The 21223-nt window shown below is 36.6% G+C and overlaps 1 protein-coding gene across 1 annotated transcript; it reads left to right on the top strand.

Annotated features, from left to right (window-relative positions):
- Positions 1–179: 179 nt before the first annotated feature.
- On the top strand, positions 180–20273 carry LOC143851002 (ankyrin repeat domain-containing protein 2B-like). The gene is made up of 8 exons (XM_077360316.1): positions 180–400; positions 7711–7862; positions 12483–12692; positions 12791–12939; positions 13046–13217; positions 15040–15132; positions 19767–19906; positions 19992–20273. The coding sequence occupies exons 1-8, from the start codon at positions 385–387 to the stop codon at positions 20089–20091; spliced, it is 1032 nt and encodes a 343-aa protein (XP_077216431.1). The 5' UTR covers positions 180–384; the 3' UTR covers positions 20092–20273.
- Positions 20274–21223: the final 950 nt, after the last annotated feature.

Genomic DNA, 21223 nt, shown 5'->3' with positions numbered 1-21223 from the left:
AGAAAAGACAAGCTCAGTAAGTGCAATTATCAAAACATGGTCGTGCTGATATCATTTCCGTCTATAAAATAGGGACTTTCTGGTTAAAAATCTCACACAGTCACACACCCCTCATTTTTATTTGATTACTTTGGCCCCATACGTGTGGCTCTTAAACTTTCGCCCCATACACCTCTCTCCCGATCTTATCCGTGGCATTACATAATTCGTCGGTATTACTCGCTCTACAAATATCAAGCAGGGTAGCGGCTAAAGAGCGTCTCGGGTTTAGGCGATAGGAAAATACTTTCCCAGACGGATCTAGGGTTTGTCTGATTGGAAAATCTCTTGATTTTCCTTTTCTTTTCCTAAAAGGTTACCTGTAGTTCTCGATTTCAAGCAATCATGTCTGGAAATCAAGGTGAGTTTTTCTTTTCTTTTCTTACTGAAGAAAATATTGATTTAGCTTAAGATCTGCAGAAACGAATCGGATTTTGTGAGTTGTTTTTGGGTTCTGTTAATTTTGCTTATTTTACTTTGAAAAGATATCGATTTTAGGGATTTTATTGCCATTGAAAGAAGTACTGACACTATTTTTGGATTAATTTTGTTTCTCTGGTCTCTGGACAATTTACCACCATATAGAAACTCCTCTACTATGACTTGTGTTATTGAGAGAGGCCTTGATAATAATAAGAATTCATGATGCCTCAATTAATTTCTGGGTGCTAATAACACTTTTTAGTATCAGTTTAGATGATTTCCTGTGGCTCTTGGGCGTGATGAAAATGTAGTCGTAGATGGTGAACCTGCCTCTCTTACCGAGGCACGGATCTATCTACGATTTATAATATGTGTGTGTGTGGAGAGAGAGAGAGAGAGAGAGAGAGAGAGAGAGAGAGAGAGAGAGAGAGAGAGAGAGAGAGAGCTTTAAAACCCTAAACTAAAAACTTCTCACTTTTGACAAGAACCCCACTTAAATCTCCCTACAAAACCCTGTTAATAGTATTGTGAACAATTACTTTAATAATGTGTGGCAGTGTGGTGTGCCCTTTTTTACTCTAGTTCACTTAATTTACTTAAGTGTAACTTGAAGAAAATACGTATTATACCCCTATGACTTAAAACCATCCGTGTCGAACGATCCTACATTGAATTGAGCCTCATCTACATCACAATTTCTCTCACCAACATTCCCCACAACTCTTTTCTTTTTTCTCATACTACCTGCCCATTTCTTGGTTAGAAACAGTTGGTTTTTTATACCTCTTTCGCTCATGCTTTGGCTCCAATCCCTGGTCAAAATCTGGGTTGCGAGCAAAATCTGTACTGATTCAGTTTCTGAATGTATCTATTTATTATCTTATATTGTTTGGGATTGCAACCTAGGTTCTTGAAAACTTGGATATGTAATACCCGGCCCCTTGATAGGGAAGCTTTTCTAAAAAGAGTGTCGCTATCAAAATTAAAGTATGAGTAAATTTTTTTATAGGCTGCCTTTATCATAAGAGGCTACGATTGTATTTTGTATGTTTAATTTTGAATCTAATAATTAGTTTAGACACAAAATAATTCCCAAAATCTATAATAAACAGTGGCTTAGCTTTTCTATTATAAGTTAGGAAAACAATTACTAATGAGGTGTTGGAAATATGGCTTGCGTTGCTAGGTTCCCCATGAACCCGATGGGGGCTATCTATGTAATTATCCAGAACTGAACCTGACTTTCTCCTCTCAGAGCCCCCTTCCCCAAATCAATGTTTGAGACAGAACGTATCCAACTATATGTAAGAATTATGGTGATTGCAGCTAAAGATTAATTTTAATGAATCTTAATTGGCTTTGATTTGTAAACAAATTCTAAATCTTGATAGCTAGAGTTCATGTGCAGATTCTTTAAGAAGTTACTTGTTTTAGAAATTATCCTAGTTAAGAAGTTATATGGTTTAAATGCCAACTTTTTTTTAATGCTTTTAGTAAGGATCTCATCTAGCCACTAATTCAAGGATATATGACGTCCATCATTAGTCCATTAGTTTTTAGGTAAAATCGTGTAAAGGTGTGTCATTACCAAAATGACAGTTGTTTTAGAATTGTTTACAAGCATAATCTGGGCATCCAAAGTATGGGAGGAAGTGATCTGAACCTCTAGGATTCTTTCCTAATTTTTAGGAGTTTCAAAATCACATTTATGTTGTCTTCTTTTGGTTCCTTATTCTTAGGAAATTGGGTCGTTGAGAAGAATGGGAGAGAGATCCCATTTGATAAGTTTTGACACATCCTTTAGGAAGTTGGGATTCTACGAGATTGGTGCTAGTCGTGGGTTAGTAGGAGGGATTAGTTGAGTTAATTTAGGAGTAGAACCGTCCCAATCATGATCCTATTTTAGAAAGTCATTGCTTAAGAATTATTAAAAATTCTATTGGATAAAGGTGTCTCTTGATTTGCTTTGGGAAATTTTATTAGAATAGGCCAATCACAACCTCATTACGATATTGCTCATCAAATGGACGGTTGGATCAGCATATGGTGTAAGCCGTACAATAGTAGTTTTGAGAACTACTAAACTATAGGGGTTTTCACCATATAAAATCTTATATGGAGAGAGATGGGTATGTATAGAAATCAATATCCATGTGGCCCCATTGTGTCTGTTGTGATGAGTTTAATTGTTGGGTATTAAATTCCAGTTACATAGATGGGTCAGCCAACATGGTTGTTTACATTAGGATGATCAACAAGTTATAGATTGTTGGGTTAAGTAGATAAGAGGAGGTTTCTATTTCTGATTTGATGGGCTAAAGAATTATGCCCTGCAAATTCCATTGTGATAAGTCAGTTAGAATATTTTCATAAAATTTGCCGGTGGATGAGCCAATGATAGCTCATTTTTCCAAACCGTTCACTTGCATGCCATTAATTGAGTGATGGGATTTTCTCCACCAGCCCAACCGAATAAAGGGTCTGGATAATTCTAATGTCAATTGTGGGTTGGATCAAGCTTCTCATATGATACTATTTAAACACCTCTTGTGACACGATTCATTCTCTTTTTGTGGGACCCTCAAAGCCCAGATTTTATAGAAGTCTATTCCTATATCTTCTCTTAGTGGGCGGGGGTTGTTTTAACGGATCGCTTGCCATTGGCTATGAGGTGGAAGCGTGCTTCTTATCATTCAAAGAAAAAAATTCCAAATTTGAAAGAAAACGAGATCACCTGTAACTATTGGAAAGAAGAAAACAAAAAACTACTGTTGATAAAAAAAGGGAGAATAAGAAGAAGGAGAAGAGGTAGGTGAAAATTCACGTTTTATGTCCTTGAATTACATGAAGGTTATTTTTCTATATCATTAAAGTTATTTTTTTTATCATTTTAAAAGCCTGTTAGTAATATCTATATAAGCCCTTTTTCGTGTTATGATAAAACGAAGTAGATTGGATTTAATCTTAAGTTGAAGTTATTAGGTTGATCTTTGGTATTTGCTTCTTGTATAAAAAAAAGAAGAAGAAGAGGGGATAATGGGTCAAGAGAAATATGTAATATTATATTATATAGTAAATTTAGGGTACTTGTATTGTAGTAGCTTTCCACAGTTGGTAAGGCAATGTGTGTTACCCCATCATCAAAACATGATATAGCCAACATCAATAGCCTGAATTCACAAGTCATATGTAAAATCTTATTTAGATGTTAAATAGCTTGTTAATATCAAATACCTATATCTAGTATCTCAAAGAAAAAGGATATGAAGAAGAAAAGGTTTCCCTCACACACCTTCAATTGTTGCCAAAGTGTACGTACTCAATAGGGACATGTTTGTCATTCATTAAAAGATGGGTTCACTTTTATTAAAAAAAAAGAAAAGAAAAGAGAAAAGAAAAGCTATAGAAGTCTATCCATACATGGAAGCACAAAATGATAGAACTTTTTCCAAGTTAACTGATGAATTAATGATGGATCAAAAGAAAATGGGAGAAAATGGGAGTAATACGATATTATATATAATCATGTGGGAAAGGACATGCTATCCTAAAAATAAAATCCTGCACTTGAATAACTATTGTTAGAACATGGAATAAGAACGATCCTCAACTCTAAGATAGGCTATTTTAGTCCACCGCATTAATTTTGATATTGACATGCATATGTAGTAGTTGATAAAATGCGATTTTTATTTTATTTGATCCGCCCATAAAGTTGGACATTTTATTTTGATCCCTTTATTTTAATGTTGAAGCATATGATTAAAAGAATGATAAGGGGTGTATGTAATGTGGGTTTTGGCCTTGCATCATGGGTCTTCAAGAACATCACACATAGTTTTGCAAATCAAGATCCTATGTATATGTCATATTTTAACATTTTTGCAAAACAAGAAAGAAATGTTTTAAGAGCTATTAGCACTATGGAATGCCGTATAGCTATGAAAAGGGCAGGTTCATTCCGCGTCCTTAGGGTGGAACCCTTAAACCAAGTATATGAGGGCCTGCGCAGTGTCCGCCTAAGTCGCTTCCGGTAAATTGGCTGGACTAGGCACCCCCTTTCGCACACCGGTAAATCGGGTGGACTGGGTATGTTATGATGATGATGATGATATGTTTATGACCTTCTCGTACCACTGTCTTGATGGGCCTTAGGCGTGGATATTATGAGGGGTGGGTATTGGCATTCATACCTTTCTCGACTAAGCCCATCTCGTCTATGTGCACAACTTTAAGATGAGATATTCAAATGATGCGTTTTTGCATAAGTTTACTTTCCTAAAAAAATGGTTTTATTCCATGTATGGATCATGTTATTTTAAAGTGAAAATGATAAAAGAAGACCCACTTTAAGATATGATGTAGTAATGTTATACCATGTTTTAATAAGTAGTAATATATGTTAATGTTATGGAGAAAATGAATTAAAGTATATATTATCACTGTTCTTTTCATGGTTTTAGATGATATAGAACTTTCTTTTCCCTACTGAGTTTCTGTGGTTGAAACTTACACCAAAAATAAAAATTTCAGATATGGATACTTGTAAAATTCAAAAGGACCCACGGAGAGGATGTGAACTAGCGAAGAAGCGACGCCTTAGTAATTTTTGGTTTAGTTTCCCTTTATTCATTGTTTTAAATTTCTACTTCCATGTTCTGTAAGTCTTAAATTATTTTATTCAATGGTTGAGATTACTTTTATGTTGGTTTTTACTTTATATATATATATATATATATATATATATATATATATATATATTATGAGAATAGAGTTCCTAAGGTGTCACCTCATATAGCTTATATGAGGTGGCGCTCACAAAACATAAGGGGCCCACATTTTTGGGGTGATCCAAACCACTCATTTGAAAGGCCCTTAGATGGATATGGTGCCTACAAAAAATCAGGTCCATAGGATCATCCTAACCCTTCCATTTGTGGAGGTTAAAAATAGGCAAATTTATGGAGGTTTATACCCATCCATTTCAACCTCCACAAATGGACGGGTTAGGATGATCCTATGAAGTTCATTTTTTGGGCACACCCTATCTATGTGAGGGCCTATCAAATGAATGCTTTGGATCATCCAAACAAAGTAGGCCCCTTATGTTTTTAAGCGCCACCTCATATAAGCTATATGAGGTGACACCTTAGGAACTCTATTCTCATATATTATATGTATACTGATGTCTTTTAGCTAACGGGCCGTGTTTCGGGACTCCGAAATCCGGGTTGTTACAGGATATGCTATAAATAAATTTGCTTTCGAATGGAAACACTTAGTTCAAAAGGCCCACCTTGAAATTTGTCACTGTTGTGTTTGTTCAAAAGGGATTGTGACCTTGGAACTAAAGATATTAAAGTGTTAAACTCTACTATATTGGAAAAATGGTGGCGGAGACTCTCCATTAATAAAGGACTCTAAGGAAAGACTTGTAAATTAAATTTTAATAGAAGGAAGGCCTTGTTGGGTTATGTGGGTAGAACTCTTCTTGCTCATCTACATAGAATAACGTAAAGGAGGTGCTTTCTCTTCTTATTAAGGGATTTTAATTCAAGAATCAAGATATAGGATGGGAAAAGTATCTTGTTTTAGTTAGATGAATGGTGTGTAGATATTTCTTTTGTGTGAGGTTCCCCAAAGGCAGTGAACTTGAAGGTTCTTGCCGAGGATTACCTCCATGGTTTTGATGGGTTGATCAAAGCCTATGATTTATCAGGAGAGCTCTCAGTTAAATCATATTACTTTAAGAGTTTACCTAGAAGAGATCTCTGTAATTTTCCATTTATTTGGGAATCCAATAGTCTCCACGCGCTATAGATTTTTTATAACAAGTGTTTTGTGGATACAATTTAATAGAGGAATCTACAATTAATGATTGGACTGGGGTTTGCATGCAGGGAATATGCCAAACCAAGCAGAGAAATAGCTACATGATCAAACTAATGAGAACTTCTGAAGAAAATTTACCATTGAAAAAACCTTGAAGAAAAGTTTGATGTTGCTTAAATGGATTGATAAACTATAGGAACATACGTTAAACACTTCACGCTAACGTAGACGCTTGAATGTGCCATCCTCATCTTTAGTTTCAACCATAGTTACCGGATTCGTCGTCCGCCCTCCGACCCGCGATCCGAGATCGCACAATCCCAAGCATGGTCGCTAGCAACCTGGATTGTCAAAAATGACGACCCGCAGTGACCCGCTGGAGAGAAAGAGAGAGATGCATATAGACTAAGGGAGAGATGGAGAGAGAGCTAGAAATTTTATATATTTTGGATTGGATTAGAACTAGAGCTTTCTTTTTGAAAAAAATGTATGGCATACATGAGGTTTTTTTTAATTTTGTTTATTAGATGGATGTTGTATGGACTATGGAAGGATATTCATATATTCCAATGAGAACTTTCTTTATGAAAAAAATATGTATGACATACATGAGGTTTTTATATTTTGTGTATTAAATGTATGTAGTATGTACTATGGAATAATATTATTGTAAATATATATGAAATTATATATATGTGTGTGTATGTGCGCGCGCGTGAGTCCGAATTAGCGCTCCAAACCAAGGTTGCCAGAGCGGGAATCGAAAGCGGGAATCAAAGCGGGAATCGAAGGCTCCCAGGGAGGAATCCTGCTTCCTTGCTCCAAACTGACTTGCGACCCCGAATAGCAAACCAACACAGCATACCTCATCATACCCTGTACCGGGCTACCATCGTACCGTACCCCGTACCATGTACCGGAATGAACCGTGTTCCAAGTAATCAAATATTTGTTACTCTCATTATGTAGAATAGGAAGTTCAACTATTAGCCCGACCTTTCTTTAGATATTTTTCTGTAATTGTCCTTTTGGTTGGGCGAAGGGGTGGTGGGTTTGTCTCTTGGTAGTCATGTGTGTAGAGTTAGGCATTTTCATTATTTAAGTAGAAAGAGACTATTATTGTGCATTAGTAAGTTCTACTCCCAGTTATTTATGCACATTTTGGCTATTTTCTTGTTGGTCAGAATCTAATTTCTGTTCATGCATTTTTTATGTTGATGCAAAGAATTGTATTCTTTGGATGGTTCATTTGTTGTATTTTCATTATTATTTTTGTATAAGAAGGGTCAAGGATTCTGTTAATGCATTTTTTATGTTGATGCAAAGAAAGAAATGCTTTGGATGGTTCATCCGTATTTTCATTATTATTTTTTATTTTTGAATTATCTTCTTAACAATATATCATTTGTCTTTCAGATGAGAAGTCATCTTCAACGGAGAACAAGAGTTCCAAAACCGAGGCATCTTCTGTTGACCCACAGACAGGACGAAGAAGGGCTGCCTCCGGGGCAGGACCAGGGTTTCCTGCAAATCCTTTTGACTTTTCTGCCATGTCTGGTCTGCTCAATGTATTCCTCTCCCCCCCCCCCCCCAACCACCCTTCTCTCAACATTATAAACTATTAGAATATTAACATTGTAATTATTTGGTTAAAAATGTTTATCTGACTTTGCATGAGTAATGTAAATCAAGATTCATTCATGTCAAACCTTATTAGGTACATTCTCATTAGTGGTTTTTCTGATTAAGTAATGGCATCATTGCATCTTTTGCAGCATATCAGCTCTAAGTCATCGTGAAATTCATATGACATATGAAACATATTTTTATCCTCGTTGTTGAATGATTTATAAATACTTAAATACTGCAGTATTGTATAATTTGACCTCAATGTCTATTTTGGTGTTGAAACATCAGGGATGTCTTTATCTTTTTTCATTTATTGGTTCTTCGACTTCGTGGAAAATGCATCATTTTTTTTTTTTGTAATAATAACAAATTATATTTATGAAAACACAATTATTTCAGCCTATTGATAACTAGAGTCTTCGATGGTGTTGCAAAAACTCTACATTTTTGTTTATTAAAGTAATTGCTCTCTCAACCGCTTGGGTGAAGGTTACTCCGCCAGTTAGATTCGTTTCCGCCTATGAATTATGGGAAGGGTGGAGAGTGGTGTGTTCTAGTGGAGAGGTTAGAAGAATTGTGGTGCAAGAATGGGCTCCCACCGAACACGGTTTCTTAAATCTTAACTTTGACGGATCAAGTTTGGGGAATCCGGGTCCGGCCGGAATTGGAGGTTTCTTGAGGGATGAGAATGGAGATGTTCTATGGGCTTTTGCGGGGCCTATTGGAGTGGCGGACTCCTCGGAGGCTGAGGTGAGAGCAGTTCATCAAGGCATAAAGCTGATAGCTAGAGATCATCAGGTTAATGTGATCGTAGAAGGGGACTCTTTAAATGTCATCTGTTGGCTAAAGGTCTCTTTGAATCAATCATGGAGGTTTGATCGGTTTTTTTACGAGATCCTCGATTGGTTGGGGTCCTCACCATTGATTTTCCATCACGTTCGCAGATTGGCCAATTTAGTTGCCGATGCTCCTGCTAGAGATGTTGTATTCATGGACGAATTAGCGCTGTTTGATTCTCTTCCACCTTAATGTTTTGCTTTGTTAGTTTTCAAATATGTCTGTCTAATTTCTCATCTCTGTGTAATTCGACCACCTCGGTCTTTTCTTCTCAATAAAATCGCTATTATAAAAAAAAAATGTTTAAGTGGCGCAAATAAACAATTAGCTCGTCAGTAAGTACCGTTGGTTGGTTCTTTGACTTTGTGGAAAATGCATCATTTGTTTTCTAATAATAGCGAATTTTCTTTACGAAAACACAATTATTTCAACCTACTTATAATTATTTGATTTGTTATGTTTAAGTGGCTCAAATAAACAATTAGCTCGCTAGTAAGAACCATTGGCCTCACCATTCCCTAAGCACTATTGGCCTTGCCATTTCGTTTCTGGTTAACACGTCCACCTTTCAATTAGCCCACCAATGCACATGATGAGAGGACACTTGAAGCATGGCTTGTAATAATTTAGATTATGAGATTTTATGCCTAATGTGTGATTTTCTCCCCACTTGATTATTTGTATAATTTTGGGATTCTTTAATTAGGGGATTTCCTTAAAAGACAAGCTCCTAATTAGTATGTTAAGGACAAAGTTAAGATGAGAGTTTCCTATTTGTAGTCTAAATTTAGCATTCCCAGTCAAGTAATTAGGATTAGTTTAGGCCCTACTATGTCCACGGCATCCTTCCTCCTCGCCTTAAGCCTCTCGAGCAAGCCAGAAACCAACCTGCTGCCTTTCAATCATCGCAAAACTCTATTCTCCCCCCCAGTAACCTTATTTGTTCCACAAGAACCAGAACCAATCCCTACCCGTTGCCTAAGCTTAATCCATTTGCCTATCTGCCCAGAACCTTTAAACTCTATTATCCTTACTCGTTGTATCACATATAGTCCATACTTTTGACCCTCACATCCCATGAGTCATTATAGTCTTACAGCTTGTCTTGATCCACCTTAAACCCTGTTTTTTTAACCCCGCTGTACCAGAATTATACTAAATCTGTTATAGATTCGTCTGCTGCAGATTTAGATCCAGACCCCAACTCAACTCGACTCAACTCAACTAAGCCTTTGTCCCAAACTAGTTGGGATCGACTAAGATTTAGATCCAGACCTATTCAGTTTAATTACAAACCTGTTAGAGATTTTGAAAATTATGTCCCGCATTAAGTGTCCAGATTCTCCGTTCTGTCCTTGATAATACTTCCGTCACAGGTTTATTGCCTATCTGACTTGTTCATAGACCTGTTCAAGAACTAATTTCTTTCAACCTGAAATGGATTTTGAAATTTGTGTGTTAAAACAGTCCTTGACTGCGAAGTGTTCCTTGTTCAAAACCATCCCACCCGTCCTTTTTTTTTCAACGGAGGCCATTTCGGAATATTCATTATTATCGCCCATAATTTATTTAATGCTGATGCTGATATATAAACATGCTGCTTATATCTGTAACAATTCGATTTTTACCGTAACAGCCCTGAAACTTTCAGATTACAGCCCCTTTATCTGATATCAAACCTACATATGTGAGATCATATATTGATATCGAACCTACTTTCAGATTACATTCCTCCTCCCATCATGAATAACACTGTTGTCAAACTTCCATGGTCTACCCCTCTCTGCTGGGCATATCATTTCAGTCAATGCTTTATACTGTTTTTTCCTTGTTTGTGCTGTTGCCGGACAATCTTAAGTGGATTATAGGTTTATAATTATAACTATTCAATACAATTCGCCAAGATAGGGAGTGTGCTATAGTTATATTGGACGTAAGTGTGGACTGTGCATTGGAGTTTCTACCTGATCAGCTGAATGTAGGCATAGTTGTCAAACTCGTTTGACTTGTACGAGTCGACTCGCGAGTCGAGTAGTCGGATCCATTTCGAGTTGACTCGGAAAGTTGACTTGATAGTGTTGGAAACTCTTACGAGTTGTGTAGTGACTCGTACGAGTCACCTTGACTCAACTCGAAATGGGCCAACTCGTACGAGTGATGCCATAGTTGTAAATTTATTCTTGGTTCTCTTATCTTCTCCTTTCCTCTTCTTAATAAATACATGTAAAGTCATTTAAGTAAATGTCTTTACTATTTTATTGTCCATTTAAAACCCTAGTTGTAAATTTCTACTTGGTTCCCTTCTCCACCTTTCCTCTTCTTAGTATTTACATGTAAGATTTACATGTAAATAAGGGAATACCCTCCATTTGAATGTATTAAAAATAGTTTCAAGCCCAAAATCTAAAAGGATAAAAAGTCAACTTTCCAGCTTTAGTACAAAATTCGAAAAAACGGGTCGGGTCAAAATCTTAACTTCCAAATGATGGGTATATTTCCAGTTTTAAAAATTCATAAATTCTATCATGTCCAAACATTATTAAATCCCAAAAGTCCGATAAAAAAATCTCATAATTTGGTCTCTAAAAACTATTCATCTTGTTAGACGCTGGTCAACACAAGCATTTCAGCTGATAGTGATTTCCTTTTACGTAAATGTTGTATCTTCTACATATTTGGTTCGTTTAATTGTTATATTTTTCTAACAATTTCTAATTTTTTCATATTTTATAAACTTTAAGTTTAAGCTTGTAAAATCTAGAATTTTACAAAGGAAGTGATATCAGCATAACCATGGATCAATAATTGCGCAGACTCATCTTATCTTCTCTGTTTTAATTGTCTTGTGAGAACTTATTCGAACTTGTAATAGCCTTTTGATACCTCTTTAAAAGCTAAAGACAAGATGACTTAGTGAAAATATCAAACATGGTTGTGCTGATATCATTTCCCTTTTACAAATTACAAATTTACAAGGGAAATGTTATCAGCACAACTATATTTTGATATTTGATACCTCTTTAAAAGCTAAAGACAAGATGACTTAGTGAAAATATCAAACATGGTTGTGCTGATATCATTTCCCTTTTACAAATTACAAATTTACAAGGGAAATGTTATCAGCACAACTATATTTTGATATTTCCACAAACCCAGCTATCTTTTTCTTCTTTAATTGGCTCCTGAGAGCTTTTTGGTAAATGTAATAACCTTTTCACAGCTCTTTTATGTGTTTCATGCCTCCATCTTTTCATATATAATATAATTATATTTTTTCAACTAAATTTTTGTTCTTGTCAAAAAACTCTTACGAGTCACGAGTAAGAAAATTAAGAAATCGAGCCACGAGTTGAGTCACGGGTTGACAACCATGAATGTAGGAAAAACTACCAAGCAGGTTCTTAAATTGTGATATTATGAATATCTTCCAAGGACACAAGTATCATATTTATTACTTATTTTTCTGAAGTATGAGAACCGCACCTACAACATTGGCATTCATGGATAGTATCGTCTTCAGAATAAGCGGTAATAATTTTCATATCTATATTATCAACTCTTTTCTGCACACACTGATCATCACAATCTTGTACTTTTGGTAGTTCTCTGGGCTCGTAACTGGGATTATGTTTTCAATTTATCTACCTTCTAATTTTTTGTAATATTCTATTTCTTAAACATATTGGATAATATACTTATATGAAAACTTTTCATAAACATAGGACCCTACCATAAAGGAATTAGCGGAACAAATAGCAAAAGATCCTGCATTTAACCAGATGGCCGAGCAGCTCCAAAGGGGTGTTCAAGGTGCAGGCCAAGATGGTATCCCTGAGTTGGATACACAGCAATATCTCTCTACAATGCAACAGGTCATGCAAAATCCTCAATTCATGACCATGGCTGAGCGCCTTGGCAATGCTCTTATACAGGTATTAATGTTCTTTCAGTTAGACATTCCTGTACTACATATAATGAAAGGATTATATAGATTTATGTTTCATGGGAATTTATTCTCGTGTTCTTACAGGATCCTTCCATGTCTGCCGTTCTAGAGAATTTCACTAATCCATCCCACAAAGAGGAGCTTGAAGAACGAATGGCACGCGTCAAGGAAGATCCATCTCTAAAGCCTATTCTAGATGAGATTGAGAGTGGGGGCCCATCTGCAATGATGAGGTTCAGGATACTATTATAGTATTGGATTATTGCCCTCATAACATTTTAAATGTCGCCCTTAAAAATGCACTCTTTAGTTTTTTCACTTCCCTTTCTTTGGATTTAGGTACTGGAATGATCCTGAGGTTTTACAAAAGTTAGGCCAGGCTATGGGCCTTCCTACTTCAGGGGAGGCAGCAACTTCAACTGAACTTTCTGGACCAGAAGAAGCAGAAGAAGAAACTGGGTATGAGGATGAATCTACTGTTCATCACACTGCCAGTGTTGGTGATGTGGAGGTATACTTTTTGTTCCTTATGTTTTGAACTTTGCACTATGCATTAATTTGCTCCCTTTGTTCAAAACAAATTTTGGCATCGACCATTGAGCTATGTGGCAAGGAGGATACTCTTCTTTCGAAAAATAAATTGACATGGTGGAAAGTATGAGTGAATGACAGCAGACACCCAACACTTGTTGGGGTGGTTATTTGAATCAAAGATTGAATGTATCTCATTTTTTGTCTTCTGTAGATAATATAATATGTACATTGTTTTGATGAATTTTTCATTTTTTTTTTCCTTCTGGAGATAATATAATATGTACATTATTTTGATGAATTTCTATTTAAATAAATTTATGAATTTCTATTTAAATAAATTTAATTGTTTTCTTTTATTCTTTTCTGTTATTAGCTAATATCGCAGAATAACATATCTTCTAACGCTAATGACATAACTGTATGGATATCTCAGCATGTCAGATTATATGGTTGCAAACTTCCCTCAGATTATATGGTTGCAAACTTTCAAAAAAAAATACTGAAGAAAATAAGGTAGAGATTATCTAGGAAGAAATAATTGCTTATTCTAAAGGCAAAGAATGCCCTGTATGTAGTCGAGAAAATCCCTCTTCAAGGTGAACACGATAGAAAGTAGTAGCCATGCCATTAGTAATAATGCCTACTGCGTTAACATTTCCCCAGATAATGGTAGGAGCTGAACTGTAGGGGTATAAAGTAGTAACAAATTTTCTGTTAATTTTCCATTTCTAATTGGAGTTTATTGCTATTTCATTGGGAATACTATCATGTATTATTTTGTGCTGCTTTGGTAAGTTCAACTCTTTGTCAAGCCGATGGTTCATTTGTGTAGGTAGTGTCTGGATATAGCAATTTCAAATAACTGTTACTTGAAAAGACGCAATTTGAGTGGCAACTTTTAAGTGTATGATGTAACTTTGCCCATTAATGGCCTAATTTAGTTGCAATTATTTTTTTTAGGAAAGGAAGGAGAATATGAAAATGTTGAGAAGACTAATTACTTTGGTTTTTAACAGAAAAAATTGAGGGGCATTTTGTCCATTTTTCTTTCTCCTTTCTGTTTTTTTTTGTTCGAAGGCCCATTTCAACCCTAATCTTCTCCAACCGAATTCCCAGTGACAACCCATTCTTCTGTTTGGAATGAATCCTAGATAAATCGCCAATACAGGTTGAAGTTCATTAATTCTTCACCTTGAAGTCCTGATTGGTGTTAAACTGCATTTCATTACTCAACTTTATCAATCGCCTTGATATTGCGGTCATGATCCAATAGACTCGTACGTTTATTGTAATGTGGGTGTACATCCATATGCACTCTTAAGTATTATCTTCCAATTTTCTCAGTAATTCGAAACTTTGTGGTGTTTGGATTCTGTGTTCTTTGTTCGAAGACCCGTCGTAACCCTCATTTTCTCCAACCAAATTTCCAGCAATATGGGATAATTTATCAATAAGATAAAGTCTCGTGCATTATTCCCTTTCCCCGATTGATATTAAATTGGATTGCGGTAGCCAAATTTGTCAAGCACCTTAATATTTCTGTCATGATCTATTAGATTCATACCTAAATTGCAGTTTGGGTGTACATCTGCATGCACCATAAAGTACTATCTCTCCCAAAATTTTCTAAGTATTAGGAAACTTTGAACATCTATCTTTCTTTTTCTTTTCTGTGATGAGACATGTCAGCTTGTGTATGAAATTTGTGTTATTTATATCTTGATATAGTTCGAATCTGATTGTCTACCTTTGTTCTCTACACAAAGCTTCTAAAGTTCATTTACATGTGCCTTAATTAGGGTCTGAAGAATACACTGGGTTCTGGAGCAGACAAGGATGAAAAAGATTCAGAGGGAAGGACTGCATTGCATTTTGCATGCGGTTATGGTGAGGTATGGTTTTTTTTTTTCTGGGAGAAAAAATAACTATTATTTCTGCAAACTATCATATCTTCTTGGATAAAATGGTTTTTTCACGCAATGTAGCAACCAAGGTTTTAAATTTCGACCGAAATCTGAAATTTCGGATTTCGGTCAGCACCGAACGCAAAATCATGAATACCCAAAATGATACTTTATTTCGGCTGAAATTTTGAAATTTCGGCGAAATTTCAATCAATTTCGGCCAAAATTTCGATTGAAATATCCGAAAGCACTTCGCTCTTAGCAATGATTGCAAAACCCTAAGTCTTAGGATACGTGGAAGACGTGTAGAGACACGTAGAGAGAAAGGGGATACGTGGAAGAGGCGTAGAGAGTAGTTACGCGTGTTTGAGAGAGAGAATCTTCCTACCTTCCTTTGCCAAAACCCACAAAATCCTCCCATCCCCTAAAATTTCTCTGCAAATAACGCAATCCCCCGAAGCTGAAATTCTATGTGGAGAGAGAGATGAGAGAGAGAAAGGTTAGACGATTTATAGAAATCCCGGATTTTGTGGTAATTTCAGAATTTCAGCCGAAAAATCTCTGATTTATTTAATTATTTAATATTTTTCGTTCGAAATTTCATATTAAATATATTATTAAATTAATTGGCATGTTAGATTTCGACCGAAATTACGGTTTCGGTGAGGACCGAAATGCATTCCAAAACCGAAATTTAAAACCTTGCTAGCAACAAGGCTTTGTATATATGTAATGTAGTTATGTACCAAACTGGGAAATATTCATGGTTGCAATGTAGAATTACATTCAATCAGTCAAAACTAGTTCACTATCTACAATTAGATGTCTCAAATACATAATCTAATTCTGAATACATCTTTTGAGTAAACTATCTAATGTTCTACCCTAAGAGACCTAGATCTAGATATTTTGACAATTGTAGTCGGAGCTCACAATATCTGGTGAAAGAGGAGAACACATATGAGGAAACATAGTTGGGAAAGGACCGCTTTGATGCAATAGGAAAGTATGATTTGTTTTCATACATTCTCATAACGTGCTTGACCCTCTTCAATTATTTCCTATAGGCTCTCATCTTTCTTTGAATAAATTTTAAGGAATAGTAGAATATCTCGACAATTCCATGAGTGAACTTTCAACATTTGCTTTTGCCAGGATCTTCAAGATAGAGATTGAAGAGAGTAAAACAAAACTATAGAACATTTACTTTTACTATAGAACATTGCTTTTGCGAGGATCTTCAAGCTACATATGAGGAAACCGTTGTGTGTCGAGGCGGGAGAGTCGGTTGACCATATATTTATTCATTGCAGAGTAGCTAGAGAGGTTTGGGGTGGCATATTGTCAAGATTTGGGATAGAGTGGGTGTTCCCGGCGATTATTAAAGAGCTGTTTGAAGGATGGACTTTGACTCCTTGGGAAGAAAAAAAGAAAGGTCCTTTGGTCACTCTCTTTTCTTGCAGTTTTGTGGGTGCTATGGAAAGAGAGAAATGACAGAGTATTTGAAGGTGTGGCAAAGTCTTTCTATTTTCTCTTCACAAAAGTTATTGCTTTAACCATTGCCTGGCCAAATCCATTCCTCTTTTCTGCTTTGGTTCGGCGTTTGAGTTATGGGAGGGATGGAAGGTGGTATGCAATAGTATGGAGTCCGGGCCACTAGTTATCTAGAAGTGGCATCCCCTCCCACCAAATGGAATGTTGAAACTTAATTTTGATGGGTCGAGTGTCGAAAACCCGGGACCCTCTGGCATTAGGGGTGTTCTAAGAGATTCAAGGGGGGAGGTCTCTTGGGCTTTTTCAGGACCGATTGGGGTAGTGGATGCTAGTGAGGTGGAGGTTAGGGCTGCTCATAAAAGAATCACCTCTGTGCATAGAAATAGCCTAGACCGATTGATAGTGGAGGGTGATTCTCTCACTGTCATACGATGGCTCAAGGGCTCTTTTGTTCCCCTATCCCCACCAAATGGAATGTTGAAACTTAATTTTGATGGGTCGAGTGTCGAAAACCCGGGACCCTCTGGCATTAGGGGTGTTCTAAGAGATTCAAGGGGGGGGGGGGTCTCTTGGGCTTTTTCAGGACCGATTGGGGTAGTGGATGCTAGTGAGGTGGAGGTTAGGACTGCTCATAAAAGAATCGCCTCTGTGGATAGAAATAGCCTAGACCGATTGATAGTGGAGGGTGATTCTCTCATTGTCATATGATGGCTCAAGGGCTCTTTTGTTCCCCTATGGAGGTTTGCTCATCTGTTTGATGAGATCAGAGATAGAGTGGAGTGCTCCTTGGTTACCTTTGGTCATGTTAGAAGATCAACAAATGGGATTGCAGGCTAGCCAGGGAAGGATTAAATAGTCAGGACCTTCAAATGTTTGATTTCTTGCCCCCATAGGATGGTTGTTTGTTTGTTTTGTCTCTTTATTTTTGTTCATTTTTCTCTTTTCTATATTTGGGTGGACCTCCTCGGTTCTCCTTTTTTTATTAATGAAATGCTTGTCATTAAAAAAAAAACAAAAAACAATAGCCATAGTTGCAAATGTTATTATCTTCAGGTGCAGTGTGGCTCTCATGTCTGTAAATGGTTGTTAACCCTTTTATCATTCATAGCCTTTGGTCCCTATAACACTGGAATAACTCTCAAAATTTAACTCCAAAATTAACCTCAACACAAACAAAAGGTTCATTAGAATACCTACATTAAATATGCTACAACACTTGAGTTGGGTACCCAAACACACGCATTCGTGCATTCCTATTACAAATACAGCTATGAATTTGCACTTGGAGACCTTTTCCATTCAGTTACTATTTGGGTTATAAGACCGATATTAGTTTGAAATTGAAACATAAAATAGCTCATCCGAAGTAAGACACCACTGAGAAACACGCTATGTATTTATGGAGTCTGAGGATGTACACAATCACTGTCGGGATCAATCCTAATGATCATTTTCGTACTTTGTACAACCGTGACCTACTCCCCCCATCAAACTCACAACTCACCTTTGTCTTGTGCTTATGATCCTTTATAGACCCTTTGCACCGATCACCTAGATAACCCTGCCAGCTCTTCCAATCCAATGGTTTTACCTAAAGCAAGAGGCATCAAAGTCTGTTCTTCCCATCTGTGATTGCCAGCCCCTTAGCCTCGGCTACGCTTCACCCATTCGGTCAATTTTCCGCTCAAACCCTTTCATCTGCACTAGAGCCCTATTAAAGAGCTCTTGCTGACCTACCCGACACTTTGGATGGTTGCCTCACATGGGACACTGAGAAGAGAAGCACAATGAAATGAAAACAAGGGCATTCTGCTAATACAAATAGAAAGTGAAGCACCATTCCGCCTCTTTATTTTTCTGACCTTAACCAGTGGGGTGCTGGAATGGAAGTGCATATACAATCAAGCATCTCAAATGCAGTTTTTTCAGAGTTCTTCTGATCAACAAGCCTCCCTCTTTGGTTTTACATCTCCTTTGTTTGATTTACAATTTTGAGAACATGCATTTGGTATTATAGGTTCTGCTTGACCATAGTTTGTTCACTTTGACTTTTCCGAACAGCAATGTTATCCTACTGACAACAAGATTTAAGTTGCTCAACACGAAAATTAGTGTTGTAGAAGCATTCTCATTTCAATTTTTATTATGAAAACCATAATTGCAATGTACTCTCTGCTCTAGTACTATTGAATATGCAATCATCAGTTTTAGATTTTTCACCAAGTTTGGAGGGATTATCATATCTACATGGTTTGGTGAAGTACAATTTGCCAATGAAATCCTAGGCATAACCCATCATGTTGATGTGGATTGCATGGATACTTATGCTGATCTTAGATAGCAATTTCATTCATTTATTGGCATATGGTGATCATATCTGATCAAGTTCTGTTGGCATGTTATCCAATTGAATCCATGTGTTAGTCAAATTGCATGCATATTGAACAGTGGATTGTGATTACATGTACATTTCAACTGGCTTTGTCTGAATTATTTGGTATTTTACTATTTTTTAAAATTGGATTAAGAAGAATGAAAAGTTGAAACTATCAGTATTAGTATGTAATTTCTTTGAATGGAAGTAAGCATTGGCTAAAGAAGCTGTTGATTGGTAAAAATGTGGTACCTTTCATGGGCCATTTTAGTGCTGCCGATTTGTTATCTTATTTAGTTTTTGGCTGCTGTCATATATATTTATAAAGGACCCTTGTCTATTACCTGTTTTGGGTCAACTCGACCCTGTGAATTTTTTTGGGCACGTCTGGCAGCCATGAATTTTTTTTTTTCATGATAAATTGGTCACTCCAAAGTGGTTGGGTGAAGCGGCTAAAAATCCAAAAAAATAAAATACAGGAAATCGCCTCTCCAAGTGGTAGAAGGGGCTAAAAATCAGGAAACGGCCAATCGGATTTTGAGTAGAATTTTTTGTTTTGTGATTTTTTGCCACTCGTCATCACTGGAAACACTACTTTCTTTTTTTTTGTTTCCTGATTTTTAGCGGCTTCATCCCCATCTCCACTTGGAGACACTGATTTATCATGAAAAAAATTCATGGTAGCCAAACGTGCCCTTCATGTTAAAGAAAAAAACAAACATGGAAGTGAACAGTTTGAACTGGTGTTACTCAGGTGAAATGTGCTCAGATACTCCTTGAGGCTGGAGCAACTGTGGATGCTTTGGACAGCAACAAAAACACTGCTCTTCATTACGCTTCTGGTTATGGCAGGAAGGAGTGTGTGGCTCTTTTATTGGATCATGGGGCTGCTGTGTAAGTCACTGACCCACTAGTTGGTAGTGATTTACTTGTCTGTTTTCAAACATTATTTTTTTATTTTTTATTTTTTTTCCTGCAGTACTCTTCAAAACTTGGATGGAAAGACCCCCATCGACGTTGCGAAGCTAAACGACCAGCAGGAGGTATTGAAATTGCTAGAGAAGGATGCATTCGTGTAAGAACTTTTTTAAGTCATGTTGATGATACCTCTCTTCTTGACTGAATGGTTGAACTCGTTACCTCATACTTGATTCTTGCTTGCTCTTGGTGTTTGTTTAATATATATTTGTGATTCTATGTTTATTACATGTTGGGGTTTCCTTGGCTCCAAAAGCATAAAAGTTTCCTGTTTTGGGATGCAGTGACCCTTTTTTATGCAATGTTGGATGGCCTAATGTATGCTCATGCTTGATATTTTTCCTTCCTGTTTGGATTGCAAGATAAACATTTCTGATGGAAAATTAATCGTGGAAATTTTTTTCTTTCTACCATCAAGAGGAAAATGATATGATTTTGGTTTATGTATAGGAACATAAATTGAAGGCCCTCCCAAGTAAAAATTGAGTAGGGTTGGTTAAATCATCTTTTTTTTTTTTGGGGAAAAAAGTAGGAAAATTTAGAAATATTCTTCCACTTCAAACTTTTTTCACAAAATTCCTGCAATTCAAGCAGGGCCTGAGTGAAAGTTTTACCCAGAGAGGAAAACAAAAAAATAAAGAAAGAAACGTGCCCCAGAGCTTATAGGAGAGATGGGCTGCCTGGTCGAATAACAGGCAATTTAAACTTGCGTTTATTTTTTGCTTACGCAAGAAAAAAAATTCTTTAGCAGAATGCCATTCAAATAAGAAAGGGATTGGCTTGTGACCTTTGCAGAAAGGCAATTTGCGGCTTGCTGTTGCATGCGAGAGCAACCACGTAGGTTTTCATTTCGGCAGATTCTGTCTTATTCATTTAATTCATCGGAGGTGGCTGCTCTCACATGCAATAGCCAGTCGCGAAATGCCTTTCTGTGATGGTCCCTAACAAATCCCATCAAAAAAGTAAAAAAATAAAAATCCTACAGAGATAATTTTTGGATTTTTTTTGGTTAAAAAAGTCCCCTAGTGGATTTTTGTTTTTTACTAGCAACCAAACGTAAACGGATAAAATCCCCCCTCCCCCTCCAGCTAACGGTTTATGTGAGAGGGGATCACTGCTTGAGGATAAATTCTCCCCCTTTAACATTTTTTTTGCCTTTAAAACTTAAGGGATAACGTCCTTCGAACCCGGACCTCAAGGTCTTCTTTGGGGTTCTCAAGGTAGGAAGAAGGC

Source organism: Tasmannia lanceolata, unplaced genomic scaffold (assembly GCF_043159265.1).
Source record: "Tasmannia lanceolata isolate RefF3 unplaced genomic scaffold, GAP_Taslan_0.1 ptg000018l, whole genome shotgun sequence".
NCBI lineage: Eukaryota > Viridiplantae > Streptophyta > Magnoliopsida > Canellales > Winteraceae > Tasmannia > Tasmannia lanceolata.
This window is presented reverse-complemented; position numbering and strand designations above follow the sequence as displayed.

Excerpts from the sequence above, each read along its gene's own strand:
- LOC143851002 (XM_077360316.1), top strand. Across the intron at positions 7,863-12,482 it reads CCATGTCTGGTCTGCTCAAT|GACCCTACCATAAAGGAATT; the intron begins GTATTCCTCTCC and ends TCATAAACATAG. Across the intron at positions 12,693-12,790 it reads TTGGCAATGCTCTTATACAG|GATCCTTCCATGTCTGCCGT; the intron begins GTATTAATGTTC and ends GTGTTCTTACAG.